Source organism: Thalassophryne amazonica, chromosome 2 (genome assembly GCF_902500255.1).
Source record: "Thalassophryne amazonica chromosome 2, fThaAma1.1, whole genome shotgun sequence".
NCBI lineage: Eukaryota > Metazoa > Chordata > Actinopteri > Batrachoidiformes > Batrachoididae > Thalassophryne > Thalassophryne amazonica.
Window position 1 is genome coordinate 141791568 of NC_047104.1, and position 22650 is coordinate 141814217.

The following is a 22650-nucleotide window of genomic DNA, read 5'->3' on the forward strand; positions in this document are numbered from 1 at the left end:
ATCATCTACAGACCTGTTGGCTCTGTAGGCAAACTGCAGGGGGTCCAGGAGGGGGTCGGTGATGGACTTCAGGTGGGATAAAACCAGGCGTTCGAAGGTCTTCATGACTACAGACGTGAGAGCCACAGGACGGTAGCCATTAAGTCCAGTGACGCGTGGTTTCTTGGGGACTGGAACTATGATTGAGGACTTGAAACAGACTGGAACATGGCATGACTCCAGGGAGGTGTTGAAGATCCCCGTGAAGACTGGGGCCAGCTCATCAGCGCAGTGTCTCATGGTGGCAGGGGAGACACAGTCTGGGCCGGGGGCCTTACGTGGTTTCAGCCTTTTGAAATGTCTCATGTCCTCCTTTTGGACTGAAGAGGGCAACAGGGGGAGTGGGGAGGGCAGCAGTGAGAGGGGGGAGGTCCAGAGTGTTTGAATATCCAGTTGTGTGGGAGGTGGGGAGGTGTGAGTCCTTGTCTTCAAAGCGTGAATAGAAGACGTTCAGGTCGTTGGCCAGCTTCAGGTCGTCAATAAAAAAATGGATGAAATGAATTTTTCCCCTCAAAATTCTACTCACAACACCCCATAATGACAACATGAAAAAAGGTTTTGTTTTTTTAAATTTTTTGCAAATTTATTAAAAATAAAAAAACTAAGAAATCACGTGTACATAAGTATTCACACCCTTTGTTCAATACTTTGTTGATACACCTTTAGCAGCAATTACAGCCTCTGGACTTCTTGAACATGATGCCACAAGCTTGGCGCATCTATCTTTGGACAGTTTTGCCCATTCCTCTTTGCAGCACCTCTCAAGCTCCATCAGGTTGGATGGGAAGGCTCTGGCTGGGACACTCAAGAACATTCACAGAGTTGTCCTGAAGCCACTGTTTTGATATCTTGACTGTGTGCTTTGGGCCATTGTCCTGCTGAAAGATGAACCATCACCCCAGTCTCAGGTCAAGAGCGCTGTGGAGCAGGTTTTTCATTCAGGATGTATGTCTCTGTACATTGCTGCTTTCATCTTTCCCTCAATCCTGATTAGTCTCCCAGTTCCTGCTGCTGACAAACATCCTCACAGCATGATGCTGCCACCACCAAGCTTCACTGTAGGAATGGTGCCTGGTTTCCTTCAAACATGATGCCTGGCACTCACGCGAAAGAGTTCAATCTTTGTCTCATCAGACCAGAGAATTTTGTTTCTCATGGTCTGAGAGACCTTCAGATGCCAGGCTGGCTGTCATGTGTCTTTAACTAAGGAGTAGCTTTCATCTGGCCATGCTACCATACAGGCCCGACTGGTGGATTACTGCAGTGCTAGTTGTCCTTCTGCAAGGTTCTCCTCTCTCCACAGAGGAATGCTGGAGCTCTGACAGAGTAACCATTGACTTCTTAGACAACTCCCTGATTAAGGCCATTTTCCCCTGATCACTCAGTTCAGACGGGTGGCCAGCTCTAGGAAGAGCCCTGGTGGATCTGAACTTCTTCCATTTACAGATGATGGAGGTCACTGTGCTCATTGTGACCTTCAAAGCAGCAGAAATGTTTCTGTATCCTTCCCCAGATTTGTGCCTTGAGACAATCCTGTCTCAGAGGTCCACAGACAATTCCTTTGACTTCATGCTTGGTTTGTGCTGGCATGCACTGTCAACTGTGGAACCTTATATGTAGTCAGGTGTGTGCCTTTCCAAATCATACCCAATGATCTAAATTTACCCCAGGAGGACTCCAATTAAGCTGGAGTAACATCTCAAGGATGATCAGTGGAAACAGGACCTCAGTTTTGAGCGTCATGGCAAAGGCTGTGAATACTTAAGTACACATGATTTCTTAGATTTTATTTTTAATAAATTTGTTTATTAAAACAAGAATTTTGAGAAAGAAATAGCACCATTTATACTTTCTGGATGGACTGGGTGTGTTAAATTGATAGAGAGGGAGAGAGGCATTTTTTGACAGGTGTGACTTATTCTCTAGAAAGTATGGATTTCTGCTGTCTTTAAAGAAACATTTCAGTATCATTTTGGCTTACATGGCTTCAGCACTGAGTTTTGTTTCCTGCTGCACCTGCACTTTATTTTTTTATTATTTTGGGGAATTAGAATTCAGATCATTCACAATTCAACAGCAGGAATTTTGTCTGAAACTCAAGAATTTTATCATATTAGTCCAGTGCTGGCTTCTCTTTACTTACCGCCTGTTCATGTCATGGTGGATTATGAGGTCTTTTTGTTGAGAATATAAAATACTAAATGGTTGCACACTGTTTGGTTGAGCAATATGTGTTGGCTAAGAGTGCAACAAAAAGCAGGGGGGGGGGGGGGAGAAGATGCAATATTTACATGTACTGAACTGTGTACTGAATACCACTTACATAAAAATGTTCTACAACATTGACTGTGACTGTTACTGTCAGCATCAAATGTTTATTTTTTATGTGAATTTGCAAAATGCAGTGTAAAAAAAAAAGGCAGAATGTTCAAGAAGTGGAAACTAGATTTTCTGTAAAACTGCCCCCCAGTGGCACCACGTAACTATCAGATTACTGCAAGCAGACACACGTCAGTCTGTGCACATCAGTCAAGATGGTGTCAACATGCAGCAACATGGTCTGTATGTAGCCTGTAGCATGACTGCTTGGACAGTAATGGACTGGACTATCATGCATTTGGACTAAAATAAACTTCAATAATGTGCAGTCCAAACCAGAAACATGTGATGCATGGAGGCCTGTTGTGTACTAAGGCGGCTTTGCCCAGTGTCTGATCAGTCCCGTGTGGTCTGAAAGCACAACATCCCAGTGGAATTGTCAGGGCAAAAACCTGGGCAGCTTTCACAGCTCAAAGCAAAAAGCACATTTCTGAATAGAGTTTGAATAAAAGCTGCAACTGTGAACTGTTTGGAGTTAGAGGTAACAGGCACTTATTCAGTCAGCAAAGTATCACTGAGAAGCTCAAGCAAAAGTGTGTGTATTGTGTTTAGAGCTGAAACAACTAATCGAGTTAATCGATTAAAATCGATTATTAAAATAGTTGTCAACTAATTTAGTCATCGATTAGTTGCTAAATAACTTTGTTTTACCGCAAATGTTACGTTTCTTCCATATAATCAACCGAGCTTTGCTTTGAATCTTGAACCAATGGAGTGCTTCGAGTTGCTGCTTCTTTGGTTTTAATTTCGCTTTATCTTCATTTTTCCCCACTAAAACCTTAAAGAGCATATGTATTTTATGCTAATGCCGATGCTAACGCATTAGCATGTCTATGGCGTTTTCAATGTTAAAGTTAGCATTAAGCTGCTGGCATTTCAGCATGTTTGTGCATTTGTTTTCTGTATAATAATTAATTGGCTCAGCATTTGTTGTCGTAAAAGAGTCAAATGTAATTACAAATTATAATATTTTTTAATTTATTTTTATTTATATACAACCCCTGGCAAAAATTATGGAATCACCGGCCTCGGAGGATGTTCATTCAGTTGTTTAATTTTGTAGAAAAAAAGCAGATCAGACATGGCACAAAACTAAAGTAATTTCAAATGGCAACTTTCTGGCTTTAAGAAACACTATAAGAAATCAGGAAAAAAAATTGTGGCAGTCAGTAACGGTTACTTTTTTTAGACCAAGCAGAGGGAAAAAAATATGGAATCACTCAATTCTGAGGAAAAAATTATGGAATCATGAAAAACAAAAGAACGCTCCAACACATCACTAGTATTTTGTTGCACCACCTCTGGCTTTTATAACCGCTTGCAGTCTCTGAAGCATGGACTTAATGAGTGACAAACAGTACTCTTCATCAATCTGGCTCCAACTTTCTCTGATTGCTGTTGCCAGATCTGCTTTGCAGTTTGGAGCCTTGTCATGGACCATTTTCTTCAACTTCCACCAAAGATTTTCAATTGGATTAAGATCCGGACTATTTGCAGGCCATGACATTGACCCTATGTGTCTTTTTGCAAGGAATGTTTTCACAGTTTTTGCTCTATGGCAAGATGCATTATCATCTTGAAAAATGATTTCATCACCCCCAAACATCCTTTCAATTGATGGGATAAGAAAAGTGTCCAAAATATCAACGTAAACTTGTGCATTTATTGATGATGTAATGACAGCCATCTCCCCAGTGCCTTTACCTGACATGCAGCCCCATATCATCAATGACTGTGGAAATTTACATGTTCTCTTCAGGCAGTCATCTTTATAAATCTCATTGGAACGGCACCAAACAAAAGTTCCACCATCATCACCTTGCCCAATGCAGATTCGAGATTCATCACTGAATATGACTGTCATCCAGTCATCCACAGTCCACGATTGCTTTTCCTTAGCCCATTGTAACCTTGTTGTTTTCTGTTTAGGTGTTAATGATGGCTTTTGTTTAGCTTTTCTGTATGTAAATCCCATTTCCTTTAGGCGGTTTCTTACAGTTCGGTCACAGACGTTGACTCCAGTTTCCTCCCATTCGTTCCTCATTTGTTTTGTTGTGCATTTTCGATTTTTGAGACATACTGCTTTAAGTTTTCTGTCTTGACACTTTGATGTCTTCCTTGGTCTACCAGTATGTTTGCCTTTAACAACCTTCCCATGTTGTTTGTATTTGGTCCAGAGTTTAGACACAGCTGACTGTGAACAACCAACATCTTTTGCAACATTGCGTGATGATTTACCCTCTTTTAAGAGTTTGATAATCCTCTCCTTTGTTTCAATTGACATCTCTCGTGTTGGAGCCATGATTCATGTCAGTCCACTTGGTGCAACAGCTCTCCAAGGTGTGATCACTCCTTTTTAGATGCAGACTAACGAGCAGATCTGATTTGATGCAGGTGTTAGTTTTGGGGATGAAAATTTACAGGGTGATTCCATAATTTATTCCTCAGAATTGAGTGATTCCATATTTTTTTCCCTCTGCTTGGTCTAAAAAAGTAACCGTTACTGACTGCCACAATTATTTTTCCTGATTTCTTATAGTGTTTCTTAAAGCCAGAAAGTTGCCATTTGAAATGACTTTAGTTTTGTGTCATGTCTGTGATCTGCTTTTTTTTCTACAAAATTAAACAACTGAATGAACATCCTCCGAGGCCTGTGATTCCATAATTATTGCCAGGGGTTGTAGCAATAATAATAGAAACAATAATAATAGTAATAATAACTAATAATGCTACAATACAATTTTAGAGAAAGAGACATGAGTCACATGTGTCATTGTAAAATGACCACATAGTTTACAAGTTATACAGAGAATGTTGCACATATAATGCGTCAGGCTACAGTTTTTGATTTAGGTTTTATGGTTAACTGGTTATGCTAATTGCTCATTTGCAGCAATAAAATACCTCTTTTTTCACCATATACGTATTTTATAACATTTATATGTTTCAATGTTGTTTTATGGCAACTCAGCACTTTGATAAAGCAATGCCATTTGAAATAATTATTTTTCTTCTTTATTATTTTATATTTCAACAGCCAAGGGACATTTGACAATTTGTTGATTTTCAAGTATTTTAAGTTTTCAAATAATGTTCTGTTGTTAAATATCTGATGGAAGGAGAGAAAAATTATTTCCCTGGCACATTTTAAAAAAAATTCCCCGCTAATCTGATTAATCGTGGCGAAACCCCATCAGATTCATAGATGATCCAAATAATCATTCGTTGCAGCCCTAGTTGTGTTACCTGAATGTGAGTTTGGTTTTGAACACTGCCTGTCCCTGCAGTCCTGTGCCCTGTCGGATGAAGAGGTGGTTGTGATCTCCCTGAAGAGGAGCTTTGTAAACATCGAAGACTTCGTTCCCCAGATGCAGAGACATGCTGTGGCAAGGACAATTCAATCAGGGCAAAAAAAACAAAACAAAAAAAAAAAAACAAGTACAAGTCATTTCCTGTTCTGTGCGTAAGACCCCCAACAACCAGGTTGACAACAGCACTCACCTGCCGTCAGACCACTTGACAATACGTGCGTTGCTCTCCCGTGTTTCATTTCCTTCCTCGTCCCTCTTGGCTCTCCACCGAATTGTATTTTCCACCTGAGGGACAGACAGTTGTTACGATACTAGAATTTCAAACTCAAAACTGACACCCAGAAAAATATTACATAATATTTTTGATACCACCGGGGTCGGGGGGTGTGGGTGGTGCCGCCATATCTCAGAGTCAACTGTGGGATGAGCCTGTCACTATGCCTTCAAAAGTCACTCATCTCATATGTTTAGAATAAACTTCTGTTTTATGATGAAATCTATACAAGATCAACTTGTGCTCATCTCACACTTATAGAATTTAAAGGTACTGTTCAGGATTCATTTTTCCCAAGTCTGTTTATCACGGATTTATGCCTCCGTCACTGACAGATATGAGAAATGTCGTGCTTCATCCTGCAATATTAGTCACACATGCTCTTTTCTTTGAAAGTATGTCTAAAATACTCTCCATATCTACAAATGCCTCTCCCCATACTCTCATATTTGGGTGCCCAGAAGACCACAAGCGGTACACCTCTATGCAACTGGAGGTTATAGCATTTACTTCCTTGTTAGCAAGACACCATCTCCTTCTTTGGAAGTCCACTAAATTTTTTAATATTGATTAGTATCTGCATATCAATTTTTCTGACAACCCTACTTCCTCTCAGTTAAAGTAAAGAAAAAAAAACAGCAGTTTTGAGTTTCTTAAAAGCTGACAATCCTCAGAATGCATTCAATTCAACTTAAAATAATCAAGAAAACTCCACACACAGTCGACAACATGCCTTAAGTTTGAGTCTGGTCCGGCCCTCTTCGTCCAGCATCTCTTCATCCTCAAATTCATCCTCATAATACTGGGGATCAAACGGTCTGGAAAATGAAAATACAAGAAAATCACAAAATGAAAGAATTCAAAGCAAAGCCTCTCACTCACTTTCACAGATATGCATCCTGAAAGGTCGCAGTTTGAATCCTTGTCCATGTGTTGAAAAACCTTTGAGGGTCCAGGACGGTGTCCTTGATTGTGCTGTAGTCGTGTTTAAACTCTGGAGGGATTCACAAGGTGTTCAAAAATGGTGTTTTCCAGTGTTAGCTTTGACATACTGTGATAATCCCTTGCATTTGAGCAGAGCCCATAATGCAAGTTAAGTAGAAAGACAGAAATGAAAACAGCAGTAACATAAAACTAGTTAAAAGCGAGTCTGTACAAGAGGGTCTTAAGCCTGATTTATGCTTCTACAACTCCGTAACTCCAAGGCTACGCAACGATGTTAATTTAGGCGTGACCCTTTCAAAGTTCTCTGTCGCATTGGTGTGTCGTACTGCAATTTACCGCTGGAAGAGTATGTAGGGGACGCAACCTGAAGAACAAGGCAGAGAGTTTTTTCTGCCTCGGACCGCCACGGTTCCATAAATCAGGCTTTAAGCTTCGCTTCAAAAGTTTCAACAGAGTCTACAAGAACAGATGTAACGGCAGTGTGTTCCACAGTTTGGAAGCCACAACCTTAAACGCACAGTTTCCTTTGGTCTTCAGCCTTGACCAAAGTACAACTAACAGATTCTGGTCTGAGGACCTCAGAGACCCGCTTGTTATATAATGATGCAAAGGTCCACTGATGTAGAGTAGCATTTGACCATGCAGAGCTCTAAAAGTCATCACCAATATTTTAAATTGCAATTTGAACTGAATGGGGAGCCAATGCCAAGAGGACAGAATGGGTGTTACATGAAACCTCTTACAGGACCTTGTAAGAAGCCTTGCAGCATTCTGGACCGTTTGTAAGCGATCCAGAGAAGACTTACTGAGGCTAGGAAACAGCGAATTACAATAGTTGAGACATGATGTAATGAAAGCATGGATGATCATTTCTCGTTCAGCTTGAGACACAATGTTTCTAAAGTGGGTAATATTCTGCAAATGGAAGAAGCAAGATTCTACAAGATGGCTAACAGGTGACTCAAAACTGAGAGGCTGGTCAATTGTAACGCCCAGATTTCTGACTGCTGACTGAGTGAACAGAAGAAGACAGAGAGCCAAGGTTCATAATCACTGAGGGAACAAACTCGCCAGGGGCACAAACAAGAACTTCAGTTTTTGACATATTAAGTGACACATAGTTAGCGACCATCTAGTTTTTTATGATATTAACATAGTTTTGAAGGACAGATACCTTAGCAACATTCTGAGGTGTAAGCAAGATGTACAGCTGGATATCATCTGCATAACAATGATATGAGACATCATCTAAAGAACTCAAGATATGTCCAAGGTCCCAGAATAGAACCCTGGGGAACCCCATAGAGCAGAATGGCAGAAGATCTACCTGTATTCAGATCCAAAAGTATAAGTACCGAATACTCACCTGCATGCATGCTAATGCTGATTGTGTTAGTTATACTATGGGCATGCTACAATAGTCTGAGCAGATGTGACATGGCACAAGTCTGGCGAGTTATATCATTAAAAGAAATCGTATTCATGTATTCATGACCTTCACATGCCAGTTTGCCAACACTTGGGGCTTAACTTAACAAATGCTTTGATGGATAATCTCAACTCATCCCATTTAGCTGAACAGTGTGGAGATGACTTGCCAGAGGACACAGATGTACATTAATAACTCATAATACAACCCCTGGCAAAAAATATGGAATCACCGGCCTCGGAGGATGTTCATTCAGTTGTTTAATTTTGTAGAAAAAAAGCAGATCACAGACATGACACAAAACTAAAGTCATTTCAAATGGTAACTTTCTGGCTTTAAGAAACACTATAAGAAATCAAGAAAAAACTTGTGGTCAGTCAGTAACGGTTACTTTTTTAGACCAAGCAGAAGGAAAAAAAATATGGAATCACTCAATTCTGAGGAAAAAATTATGGAATCATGAAAAACAAAAGAACGCTCCAACACATCACTAGTATTTTGTTGCACCATCTCTGGCTTTTATAACAGCTTGCAGTCTCTGAGGCATGGACTTAATGAGTGACAAACAGTACTCTTCATCAATCTGGCTCCAACTTTCTCTGATTGCTGTTGCCAGATCAGCTTTGCAGGTTGGAGCCTTGTCATGGACCATTTTCTTCAACTTCCACCAAAGATTTTCAATTGGATTAAGATCTGGACTATTTGTAGGCTATGACATTGACCCTATGTGTCTTTTTGCAAGGACTGTTTTCACAGTTTTTGCTCTATGGCAAGATGCATTATCATCTTGAGAAATGATTTCATCATCCCCAAACATCCTTTCAATTGATGGGATAAGAAAAGTGTCCAAAATATCATCGTAAACTTGTGCATTTATTGATGATGTAATGACAGCCATCTCCCCAGTGTCTTTACCTGACATGCAGCCCCATATCATCAATGACTGTGGAAATTTACATGTTCTCTTCAGGCAGTCATCTTTATAAATCTCATTGGAACAGCACCAAACAAAAGTTCCAGGATCATCACCTTGCCCAATGCAGATTCGAGATTCATCACTGAATATGACTTTCATCCAGTCATCCACAGTCCACAATTGCTTTTCCTTCGCCCATTGTAACCTTGTTTTTTTCTGTTTAGGTGTTAATGATGGCTTTCGTTTAGCTTTTCTGTATGTAAATCCCATTTCCTTTAGGCGGTTTCTTACAGTTCAGTCACAGACATTGACTCCATTTTCCTCCCATTCGTTCCTCATTTGTTTTGTTGTGCATTTTCAATTTTTGAGACATATTGCTTTAAGTTTTCTGTCTTGACGCTTTGATGTCTTCCTTGGTCTACCAGTATGTTTGCCTTTAACAACCTTCCCATGTTGTTTGTATTTGGTCCAGAGTTTAGACACTGCTGACTGTGAACAACCAACATCTTTTGCAACATTGCGTGATGATTTACCCTCTTTTAAGAGTTTGATAATCCTCTCCTTTGTTTCAATTGACATCTCTCGTGTTGGAGCCATGATTCATGTCAGTCCACTTGGTGCAACAGCTCTCCAAGGTGTGATCACTCCTTTTTAGATGCAGACTAACGAGCAGATCTGATTTGATGCAGGTGTTAGTTCTGGGGATGAAAATTTACAGGGTGATTCCATAATTTATTCCTCAGAATTGAGTGAGTCCATATTTTTTTCCCTCTGCTTGGTCTAAAAAAGTAACCGTTACTGACTGCCACAATTATTTTTCCTGATTTCTTATAGTGTTTCTTAAAGCCAGGAAGTTGCCATTTGAAATGATTTTAGTTTTGTGTCATGTCTGTGATCTGCTTTTTTTCTACAAAATTAAACAACTGAATGAACATCCTCCAAGGCCGGTGATTCCATAATTATTGCCAGGGGTTGTAAAATAATGAAATTAACTCATGCATTGTCTTAATGAAGCAGCAGGGGTGGTGGCAAAGTTAGCACGCTTGGTTTCAGTGTTCTCGGTGTCGCAAACCGAATGGTCCTTCCTAAAAATTGCCCCCCCCCCACCTCCTTCAATGCGCATGCGTCATTAGCCGTGGTTCACAGATTATCACCTCGTTCAAATTGCACTCCAGTCATCAACTATCTCAGCGACAGATATCTGAAGCTTTTGTACAACAATGATTTCCACATAAATTCAGCAATATTTCATCATAAAAGACAGAGGAAGCGATCGGAGCTCCGTAGCTACACGAGCTTCTAGCTGATATGTTCACTGCATGTCAGTCATTTCAAAGTGTCACAGAGCATCGCCTCGTTTCTGCTTAAAACTGACTTTAGAATGATTTAAGAGGTATACCTTGTCATTAATCCATTTGATCACTTTGGGTGAAGAGACTCCGTCTCAGACAAGCTACTGAGCTCTGAAAAGACGCATGCGCAGCAGAGGCAGGGCGGACCAATATTTAGTGGGGACCGTTCGGTCTGCAACACCAGTTCAAACCCCATCACTGCCACATTTCTCCATGTAATGTGGAGTTGCATCAGGAAGGACATCCGGTATAAAAATCACTGCCAATTCAACATGCAGATCCACCTCAAATCTGAGTGCAAAACAAGGAGCAGCTGAAGGGACTTACATTGGGGTAAAAAAGTATTTACTCAGTCCCTGATTGTGTACGTTCTCCTATTTAGAAAGATGAGAGAGGTCTGTAATTTTCATCATAGGTACACTTCAACTATGAGAGACAAAATGAGAAAATTTTTAAAAAGAATTTATTTGTAAATTATGGTGGAAAATAAGTATTTGGTCAATAACAAAAGTTCAACTCAATACTTTGTAACATAATCTTTGTTGGCAATGACAGAGGTCAAATGTTTCCTGTAAGTCTTCACCAGGTTTGCACACACTGTAGCTGGTATTTTGGCCCATTCCTCCATGCAGATCTCCTCTAGAGCAGTGATGTTTTGGGGCTGTCGCTGGGCAACACGGACTTTCAACTCCCTCAACAAATTTTCTATGGGGTTGAGGTCTGGAGACTGGCTCAGCCACTCCAGGACCTTGAAATGCTTTTTACGGAGCTCTCCTTTGTTGCCCGAGCGGTGTGTTTGGGATCATTGTCATGCTGGAAGACCCAGCCATGTTGCATCTTCAATGCTCTCACTGATGGAAGGAGGTTTTGGCTTAAAATCTCACAATACATGGCCCAGTTCATTCTTCCCTTAACACAGATCAGCTGTCCTGTCCCCTTTGCAGATAAACAGCCCCAAAGCATGATGTTTCCACCCCCATGCTTCACAGTAGATATGGTGTTCTTGGAATGTAACTCAGCATTCTTCTTCCTCCAAACACGAGTTGAGTTTTTACCAAAAAGTTCTATTTTGGTTTCATCTGACCACATGATATTCTCCCAAATTCTTCTGGATCATCCATATGCTCTCTGGCAAACTTCAGACGGGCCTGGACGTGTACTGGCTTAAGCAGGGGGACACGCCTGGCACTGCAGGATTTGAGTCCCTTTGAGTTTGAGTTACTTTGGTCCCAGCTCTCTGCAGGTATTTCATCAGGTCCCTCCATGTAGTTCTGGGATTTTTGTTCACCATTCTCATGATCATTTTGACCCCACGGGATGAGATCTTGCGTGGAGCCCCAGATCGAGGGAGATTATCAGTGGTCTTGTATGTCTTCTATTTTCTTACGATTACTCCCACAGTTGATTTATTCACACCAGCCTGCTTGACTATTGTAGATTCACTCTTCCCAGCCTGGTGTACATGTACAATTTTCTTTCTGGTGTCCTTCAACAGCTCTTTGGTTTTGGCCATGGTCGAGTTTGGAGTCTGACTGTTTGAGGCTGTGGACAGGTGTCTTTTATACATATAACGAGTTCCAACAGGTGCCATTAATACAGGTAACAGGTAGAGGACAGAAGAGCTTCTCAAAGAAGAAGTTACAGGTCTGTGAGAGCCAGAAATCTTGCTTGTTTGTGGGTGACAAAATACTTATGTTTCACCACAATTTACAAATAAATTTTTTTTTTTTTTTTAAATCCTACAATGTAATTTTCTGGATTTTTTTTTTTTCTCATTTTGTCTCTCATAACTGAAGTGTACTTATGATGAAAATTACAGACCTCTCTCATCTTTCTAAGTAGGAGAACTTGCACAATCAGGGACTGAGTAAATACTTTTTTACCCCACTGTACTTACTTTCCTTATGTCTTAATGAAGCTGTATGAGGTGTCATTGCTCTAACCTGGGTTCCACCGATAAAAAGTTGGGGAGTTTAACAAAATAAAGGTCCGATCCCAGGTCAGTGCTGACTTTAGGAATCTCTACTTCAATCCGTGTCTCGGGTACAGGCTCCTCCTCCACCTGCTCTGCGTCTATCCTGTCCTCTGCATCCTGAACATAAACACACAACAAACACTTCAGACCACATGTTTGAAGGACACATGTTAATAGGGATCAGATGACAGGGTTAGGTTTGAGAATTATTCCAAAAGTCTTTATAAATTAAAGAGGGTGGACGACCAACACAGAAAAGCAGACAGTAGCTGAGTATCCATTACAGATTTGCACAAAAGTGAAGTGATATTTTCAGAATGTCGACTAAATACTATTGCAAAATGACAGCATTTCCAATGAGTGATAGAATATGAATGATAACTAATTCCAGTGGTCATGATGACAAAAGGTTAAGTCCCGCTAAATACTGCCATATCGTTTATTTCCCCCAAATTCAAGAGCATTGAAGATGGGTCATGGCTGGGTCTTATAAAGTTTAACAAGCTCTTCCTCTCTTCCTCTGAGATCCACAAGTGTGTTTCCATGAATTATATTTTCTATTTGCTACTTCAAATTGTATAATTTAGAGGGTAATGGAAACCTGCCAAATTAGTGCAGCAAATAACTGAAACAATACTTCCCATGGTGATACAAGCACCAAATCCAGCACAAATTCTCCTTAGACATTGCTCTTTTGAAAAATCCGACGGGCCACTTGAATTTTCAATAGGCAGTCACGTAGGGGACAATTGAAGAATTACACAGGGGTTAAATTATAAAAATGCTCCAATCATATTGAAAACTATACCACATTATTTGTCTGATCATAAAGATTCCAAAAAGGTATAGTTTGAACTATCTATGACTGAATGTTCTGGAGTTATGGGGTAAAAACTTTAAGAATGGTGACAAAGGTCAATTTCAGTTTGTACAGGGGTCAAAAGTTAAAGTTGCTCCAGTTTTAGTAAAAAATGGTGCAAATTGTTGATTGAGCTACTTGGATTAATAAATGGAATAGTTTTGACAGTGTTGAATGCTTAGTCTCTAAAGTAAAGGTCAAATAATGTTGACATCCATTGAATTCTATGACATGTGACATATGTTACCCCGTAACGTGATAACTAAGCATGATACATGGTGCAAACTATTCCTTTTTGAAACCCTATTAACTCAACTAATAATTTGCATCACCTCTGAACAAAATTGGAGTAACTAACTTTTGACCTCTGTACAAACTGAACTTTGTCAGCATTCTTGTTGTTTTTACCCCATAACTCTATAGAATTCAGTCATAGATAGTCCAAACTATGCCTTTTTGGAATCTTTACAATCAGACAAATAATGTGGTATAATTTTCAATATGACTGGAGCATTTTTGTATTTTGACCCCTATGTAATTCTTCAATTGACCCCTACGTGGCCTCTTATTGAAAATTCAAGTGGCTATTGGTTTTTCAAAAGAGTAATATCTAAGGTGTACTTTTGCCAAATTTGGTGCTTGTATCACCATTTGAAGGATTCCTCTGTAAATATTCTGTTATCTGCTGCACTATGAGTGAAGAGTAAGAGAGTAGTTAGAAATCTGAAGAGATACCAGGGGTTGTCCTGGTGTTGGAGGCTTTTCTGCATCACTGTCTGAGGAAATGTCATCTGCTTCTCCAAACAGGTCATCTGCAGCTGCTTTCTTTGCTGTGATGAACAAAGAAAACCCTGGTTTAAAATGGAACTTAAGAACAAATAACCCTACAATGTTTGAATTGTAGTTCTATGAATCGAACAAATAATTGGCTTAATTTGGTTCTTACTGCTCTTTTCTCCAACATCGCTGTCTGAATCCGAATCAGAGGCAGATTTGGTTTTGGTTTTGTGTCGGATAAAGTCGTCTTCACTATCGCTGCCTTTTTCAAATTCTGAAAAAGAAAAATTTCGATAGATTGTCATGAAGCAGCGTGTGTTCAATGGCAGCTGTAATAAGTGAACACATGATGATTGTACAGAGAAGCATTAGTGAATTCTGAGATAAATCTCAGACCTCAACATCAAATGTTCTCATATGATTCATGTCCACTAAGCTGTTGTCCTCTGACTCCAGGCTGCAGCTCTACCTGACTTTCTGTTCTGCTGGCCCTCGTCGTCAGAGTTTTCTCTTTCTTCGTCGGAGTAATGAGGTTTTTCATCCTCGTCCTCTGACAGGTCACTCTTAGGGCCTCCTTCCCACTTGTCATCGTCTGACTGGTTCTCCCTACCGGAAGCTTCTCCGTCAGAGTGAGGAGTGCCTGGGCCTGACTGAGGAGTACGAGGATCGCTGTGCAAACTGTTTTCAAACAAAAACATGGGAACAGAACATTAACAAGTACATGTACTGTGACAAAGACATGGACCATGGTGTAGTTTGTTGGGGCAGCAGCATCTCTGCTGCAGACAGGAGGAGACTGGACAAACTGATTAAGAAGGCCAGTACTGTCTTGGGGGTGCCAACTTGATCCAGTGCAGGTGGTGGGAGAGAGGAGGATGATTAGCTAATCATCCATGTTGACGAATGTGCGCCATCCAATGCAAAGTACTCTGACAGTACTGAACAGTTCCTTCAATGACATGTTGCTCCAGCCATTGTGTGTGTGTGTGAGAGAGAGAGAGAGAGAAGGAGAGAGGCACCGTAGGTGCTTTCTTCCTGCTGCTGACAGACTGCACAATCAGCACTGTCCTACACAGTTTTCCTGAATTGGACTTTTTAAATTTAATTATTGTGTGCAATAATTGTGTTTCTCTATGTGCAGGTTGTCTAAAGCATGGCACTTTTTCCTCCTTTACCTTTTTGTACACTACTTTGTACACACGAGCGGTTAAGTGGTTAGTGCGCTTGGTTTCAGTGCAGAATGTTCCTGGTTCAAACCCCACTCCTGCCAAATTTCTCCATTTAATATGGAATTGCATCAGGAAGGGTACCCGGTGTAAAACTAGTGCCATATCAACACGCATCTACCTTGGATGGGCAGTGGTGAAAAACCTTTTGTACACTCTGTTGTCGCTGTCGCTGCTGCAACAAATGCAAATTTCTCCCTTGAGGGACAATAAAGGATTATCTTATCTTGATGTCACTGTTAATGGGTCACAGAGCGATGGGATAGTTCCGGCAAAGTGTCTCATCTTGGAACACTAAAGGCCCATTTACACAAGCATGCCTTGGTAGCCTAGTTAATTCCTTCCTTTCCTGTCATATTTAAAGTGTGATTCAAAGTTTTTACAGTGTGCACGCTGATTACATTTCAATCATGAATCAAATAGAGGCAAATTTGACCAAAGACGTCCACAAATTTGACCAACGTTACAACAGTGAGTCGACAAACTACAAAGATGCTCAAATGACTTGAAATTCATGAAGAGAAAGTGCACTTTATGTTGGTTTGGAGGTCGATGATTGTATAAAGAAGTGGAGGTCGTTGAGGGACAAATTAGTCCAGAAAATGGAAAAAATGACCAGCAGCAGTGGTAGTGCAGGTGGAAAAAAGGCCCTACCTTGTTCTTCACCTCGTGCCCCCTACTAGTCCGGCGGTAAATTGCATTGAGACACCCACCAACGCGACTGAGAACTTCGAAAGGCTCATTCCCCCTTCGATGTGATTACGTGGCCACGGAGCTACAGAGTTGCAGAAGCATAAATCAGGCTCCTATTTGGGGCTCCATGTGGCTGTTAATTAACAATCGTTAAAGCTGAACTGGTGTTAAAGCCAAACTGGTGTTTTGTGCGTGACCTGCTTCACGCAACAGCACGACCTGTGTCGTGATGACCCCCCCCCCACCGCTGTGTTCACAGCTGGACGCCGTTCTTTGTTCTACTGGTTGCCACGTGCGCTGAACTGGATGTTGCGTATAATTATTTCATGACGGATTAATCATTTTTTTCTGCAAATTGGCCTTTGAAAACGGCTCTAAGCACTTCCTGAATCACAGAGGAGGCTGCAGCCGAGCCACACACGCACGCCTAACAAGCTGCAGAAAGAATTTTAAGTCGTCTAAAAAGGTAATTATTTGTCTTGTTTACATCGTCATGGCTTGAAAAACAGTTGTGTGTTCTTTCCTTCTTGTGTGCAGCTGTTAAAGTATATTTATAACAGATTTAACTTCTTGTTATAATCGTTCGGGCGAGCTGCGCTCTGATGCGATCCGCTGGCGTTACCACTCGCTCTGTTCACTTCTTGTTTACTCCACTTGATGAGCTCTACGTCGTGTTGGAGATTAGATTGTGCCACATAGCACAACATTTGTGCTTGAAAGATTTTTTTTGAACATTTCAAAATCCTCTGTATGCATCAGCACGCACCGGCACCCCTCTGGCCTCCTGTCTGCACCAGTTAAAGACAAGTTTACTCTCCAGCACGACGCAGGTCGTGATGTGTCGTGAAGTAAAGGGATGCTTGTGTAAATGCCCATTAATTATTTATTCATTCATCTTTATTGACGAGGAAAGACACTAAGAAGAATCACTTTGAAGAACGCAACTCAACGCCTCAAGCCGGCCGTACACTATACCAGGATGCTCAATCACAGCAAAATGGACACCATGTTGAAGTATGTAGGAAATAACTGCATTACAATCTTGCATGTTTGTGAGATGAGACTGTATCACAACAAATCAAACAAGTTCACAAATACCATGATACAACTAGAAGCAACCTTCACCAAGGCCATAGGGTCACTGACGTCATATGGAATACCCTTTAGCAAAGAGACTTATTCCACGTCATTTCACGCATCTACGTTCATATTTCAGATTCAGTGGCTAAACCCTTGGATCTTCAGCAAATGTACTTATAAAGAGAAACTGCATAAACTACACAAGTTTTTTTTATTTTCTAACAATAAGTTTATTCAATGAGGAGAAACAAATTCTAAATTATTGTTGTGTCGTAACTTAATTTTCGTTCAGCCTTTGTGACCTGTCTTCATGACGTTAGATGCAAAAATGTTGAAAATGGCCCTATCCTGCAATGATAAGGGATCCTTAAAAAAATTACTGGATCTGGATCGTGTTCTGGATCATCACCAAAATTTAATTACTTCTAGGTTAAGCAAAGATATACCCCTGGTAAAAATTTCATTGAAATCCATTGAGGATTTTTTGAGTAACCCTGCTAACAATCCAACCAACCAACCAACAAACAAACGGAAGCGACCGAAAACAAAACCTCCTTAGCGGAGGTAAAAAAGTATGTCCCTTCAGTATCTCCCCCAATTAGTGCCCGGTGATTGTATTAATTATTTATATAGCCAGCTGCACATAATAAGACATAATGAGAGCGCATTGCTTCATTCATGTCATGTCATGACTGTACATCTGTGACCATGGGTCATCTACAGAGAAACAGATGGTTCATACTTGTATTGTCCACTCAATGGGCCTCATGTATCAACGTGCGTACGGCGATATTTGAGCATATATGGGGTGTACGCCAAAATGGCTGTGCCACTTGGCATTTATCAATGTGGTCGTTGGCGTACGCTGCGCTGAAAATATACACCAGGTCGAGAGGTGGTGTAAATTATACACCAAGATGAACCAGCACTGGAATCCACATAAAAATGAAAATGATCGGCCTGATAAACAGTGCCATCATACAAATCAATGTATATGTTACATAAATAACACTTTCCTGATTATACTACATAATAATCAATACAAATCCCATTTTTGCGGGATTGCTGGTCTATCGAGCACGATCAGTGGCCACAGCGCTGACCCCAAAGAAAGCACTGCTCACCTTTTTCTCCAGAGCCTGGAGCCAGAGCAGCGCTGAGCTTAACTTTATGTGGTGTGATCGTTTTAGACAATGGAATTGATAATTACAACTGTAGTGTTGTCATTCCCTTCACCCGTGCTGCAATCAGGTTGTGTCTTCTCCATTCATTTGTCACAATAAAATAAATAAAGAAATACCTTTTAAGAATAAAGAAATCTGAAAAATTAGGCGTGTCTTATTAACTGAGCGAGCAAATATCCACGTCAAGAATTATTGACATGTGAAAAGAGAATACTGTGGTCCCTCGCTATAATGCGGTTTACCTTTCGCGACCTCGTCGTTTTGCGGAGTTTTTAGTCCAATTTTGCATGCCTTTTTTTTTTTTTTTTAACAGTGTTCTGTGTTCTGCGTGTCTGTTTATAAGAATCTTCTCGCCCAGAAGAAAAAAGAGCGCCAACAACTACTCATAACTGTGTTTGTCACTCGGAAACAGACACCTGCAGCCAGGTGTGAGTGGAAAAAGGCGCAGCGTCAGGATGCAGAGGCGCGATCTGTGAAATACTGGTCAGTCACTATTAATAATTTCTTATGTGTCCAACCTCGTAGGTTGATCGTTAAAATTAAATTAGTTAGTTCTAAAAGCCATCATAATTATTTATAGGAAAACGTTCTATTTTTATTTCTCAAACAAATGTTTGGGCCTGAAAACAGTTTGGTCTTATTTTTCGACTAAGGTTTGAACTTTGAGAGTGTTTACACACGAGAGAAAAGTGAGAAAATGTTAATGCCTGATTGAGAAAGTGTATAAAGTGGTTTTACAGGGTTTTTACAGCTTTAAAACGTCTATAATAATTGTAAAAAATAACGCTGACTACTTCGCAGTTTCGCGTATTACGGGCTATTTTTAGAACGTAACTCCCGCAATAAACAAGGGACCACTGTAACACTTTTTTGATTATACTACAAAACAATTAATACGACGGCCGCTTTTGATGCTCTATTGGCACGCATCATGATTGGTGGAGTTCTTTTTCTTTACCGTCTTCCTGGCTTCCATGTCGTAAAATGAGGGTGTGTCTGAAGCGTAGTCTGAATATTTATGGGCGTGTTTATTATCATTACAATTGTTTTCACCCACCGCATTTATCAAGGTTGCGTGAGGCGTACGCTGGAAATGGGCAGGTGCGCACTGCTTGATACATGTCACGGCAACTTTGGTGTACTTCAAATTTACACCGTAAATTTACGCCACAAGTGCGCAACTTTGATACATGAGGCACAATAAGAGGGATTCAATAAAATGCAGTGTTTTATTTATGGTGTGTGGTTTCAATGTTTTTTTCTCCACAGCAGAGGCGCAATGTGGCACAGCACATTCCAGCTGCTCACACTGTGTTCGTGTAGGCGCACGAGCATGCACTACCAAGCTACCAGCCATGTCTTTCACAACTCTAAGTTACAAAATCCAAATGCAACTGCAACTTTTAGTCCTCTTGGACAACTGAGTCTTGGCTAAACAATAACACATGTTCCAGTGTGTGTAATCTAGTGCTGTGTCATATCACACCGTCTAAAATAATACTGATATAAAAAAATTTACGTTCCAAAAAAAGCAACATATTAAACGCTGGGTTTCCATTACACATTTGGGGAGTAGCAAGATGGTGATTGAATGTTCGGGAAATTGTCCGCTTTGGTTGGCAACATTTCTCCTTTCCTTGATTACGATGTCAAGCATTTTATTTATGTTTTTTTTTTAGCCATTCTGCATATGTTCCATTTGCTACTTCAAATTGTAAAATTTTGCATTCATGTAAAAGCCTAATCATGTCTGAAAGTGAGAGCAGCGTGTCACTCTGATGGCTGTGAAGTATTTTTTTTTCTATTGTCACAAATATCCTTGTTGCATATTTCCTTGAAATACTGTGACATAATTTCGAGGCTATACCACCCACTTGTATACCTCAGCCGTACCTTCTTTCTGAACGCACACTGTCCCTCTCAGAGTGCAGACTCCCGGCACCAGAAATGATGCTGCCAGCTGGGCTTCCAGCTTCTGAGTGATGGCCCCCATCTTCCTCATCTTCATCCTCATGGCCCTGCTCAGAGCCGCTGTGCTGCTCTACGTCTGAAGGGTCAATGTCGCCCTGATCTGAGTGGATGCTGGTGTCTGACTGGTTCCCCGAGCGCTCAGACTGGTTGTCGCTTCCACTGTGCTGCTCATCCTCACTGTCATCTCCAAAGAGTTCCTAACAGGCAATCAGGGAAGGTCAGCAAGTCTGGCAGAAGCACTGGTTATCATCTTGACAGTTCACTGTCCACCCCCCCCCACACACACACACACACACTCCAGACTATGCTCTCATAGGCATATGTGTGATATTTACAATATTTACATGACAGTTTTGGAGCAGAAGGACAGTGTTGTTGTGTGTACTGTCCTGAGGTATCAGCGGTAAGGGTGCAGAAATTTGTGGAAGAACTGAAAACACCTGGAAGTAAATGGCACACCATTCAAATACACAAAGATTAGTGTTTCCAATATGTACAATTTTAAAATTTGGCTGACTTTTCAACCATTCATAACTTTGAAGATCTACAACTCCAAATGAGAAAAAAATTGGGTTGATATGGACAATGCAGATTAAAATATACATACAATGCATCCTGGAAGTGTTCACAGCACTTCAGTTTTTCCACATTTTGCTATGTTACAGCCTTGTTCCAAAATGTTGTAAGTTCATTTTGTTTCTCAAACTTCTACACACAAACCCCCATAATGACAATGTGAAAAAGGTTTTTTTGAGATTTTTGTAAAATTATTAAATATAAAAAACTAAGAACTCACATGTACATAAGTATTCACAGCCTTTACCATGAAGCTCTAAATTGAGCTCCGATGGGTCCTGTTTCCACTGATCATCCTTGAGATGTTTCTACAGCTTAACTGGAGTCCATCTGAGGTAAATTCATTTGACTGGACATGATTTGGAAAAGCACACACCTGTCTACATATAAGGTCCCACAGTTGACAGTGCACGTCAGAGCACAAAACAAGCATGAAGTCATAGGAATTATCTGTAGACCTCTGAGACAGGATTGTCTCGAGGCACAAATCTGGGGATGGGTACTTTAAAGGTCAAACTGAGCACAGTGGCCTCCATGATCAGACGTTCTGATCCACCAGGACTCTTCCTACAGCTGGCTGCCTGTCTAAACTAAGCGATGGGGAGAAGAACCTTAGTCATAGAGGTGACCAAGAACCCAATGATCACTCTGTCAGAGCTCCACCATTCCTCTGTGGAGAGAGGAGAACCTTCCAGAAGGACAACCATCTCTGCAGCAATCCACCAATCAGGCCTGTAAGGTAGAGTGGCCAGACGGAAGCCACGCTTTAGTAAAAGGCACATGGCAGCCCGGCTGGAGTTTGCCAAAAGGCCCCTGAAGGACTCTCGGGCCATAAGAAATAAAATTCTCTGGGCTGATGAGACAAAGATTGAACTCTTTGGTATGAATGCCGGGCGTCATGTTTGGATAAAACCAGGTATCATCCCTACAGTGAAGCATGGTGGTGGCAGCATCATGCTGTGGGGATGTTTTTCAGCGGCAGGAACTGGGAGACTAGTCAGAATTGAGGGAAAGATGAATGCAGCAATGTACAGAGACATCCTGGATGAAAAACTGCTCCAGAGCGCTCTTGACACCAGACTGGGACGATGGTTCATGTTTCAGTAGGACAATGACCCTAAGCACACAGTCAAAATATCAAAGGAGTGGCTTCAGGACAACTCTTGAAGACAGCTCTTGACCTCAGACTGGAGTCAGCAAAATATTGAATAAAGGGTGTGAATACTTACGTACATTGTCGTTGTTTTATTATTATTATTATTTGTAATAAATTCACAAAAAAAAACCACCTTTTTTCATTTTGTCATTATGGGGTGTTTTGTGTACAATTTTGGGGGAAAAAAATGAACTGACTCCATTTTGGAATAAGGCTGTAACATAAAATGTGGAAAAAGTGACATGATATGAATACTTTCCAGATGCACTGTGTACGTTTACAAAAAACTGCAGTGATCCTACATTGACTTTGCCTTTTATTTCACTGCAGGCCATATAAACCCAAGATATGTTGATATATTTTAGATATTTTGTGTGGTTAACTTAATTTTTTTTTAACATACATCCCTTCCAAGTGGTAAACGTCAACAGCGTCAGATGAAACCCTACCAGAAGTACAAAAAGTTGTAGTTCCACGACTGGCTGTTTGAGGCTGGCTCCAAAACAGA

The 22650-nt window shown here is 40.7% G+C and overlaps 1 protein-coding gene across 1 annotated transcript in view; it reads right to left on the reverse strand.

Annotated features, from left to right (window-relative positions):
* Window positions 1-22650, reverse strand: part of leo1 (LEO1 homolog, Paf1/RNA polymerase II complex component) — a 34017-nt gene that overhangs the window by 6770 nt on the left and 4597 nt on the right. Inside the window, exons 3-10 of the mRNA XM_034195133.1 lie at window positions 20333-20607; window positions 14726-14934; window positions 14426-14530; window positions 14215-14309; window positions 12589-12737; window positions 6737-6821; window positions 5920-6014; window positions 5665-5799 (exon numbers count right to left, since the gene is read on the reverse strand). Coding sequence (XP_034051024.1) covers window positions 5665-5799; window positions 5920-6014; window positions 6737-6821; window positions 12589-12737; window positions 14215-14309; window positions 14426-14530; window positions 14726-14934; window positions 20333-20607 — 1148 coding nt within the window. The remainder of the gene's footprint in view (window positions 1-5664; window positions 5800-5919; window positions 6015-6736; window positions 6822-12588; window positions 12738-14214; window positions 14310-14425; window positions 14531-14725; window positions 14935-20332; window positions 20608-22650) is intronic.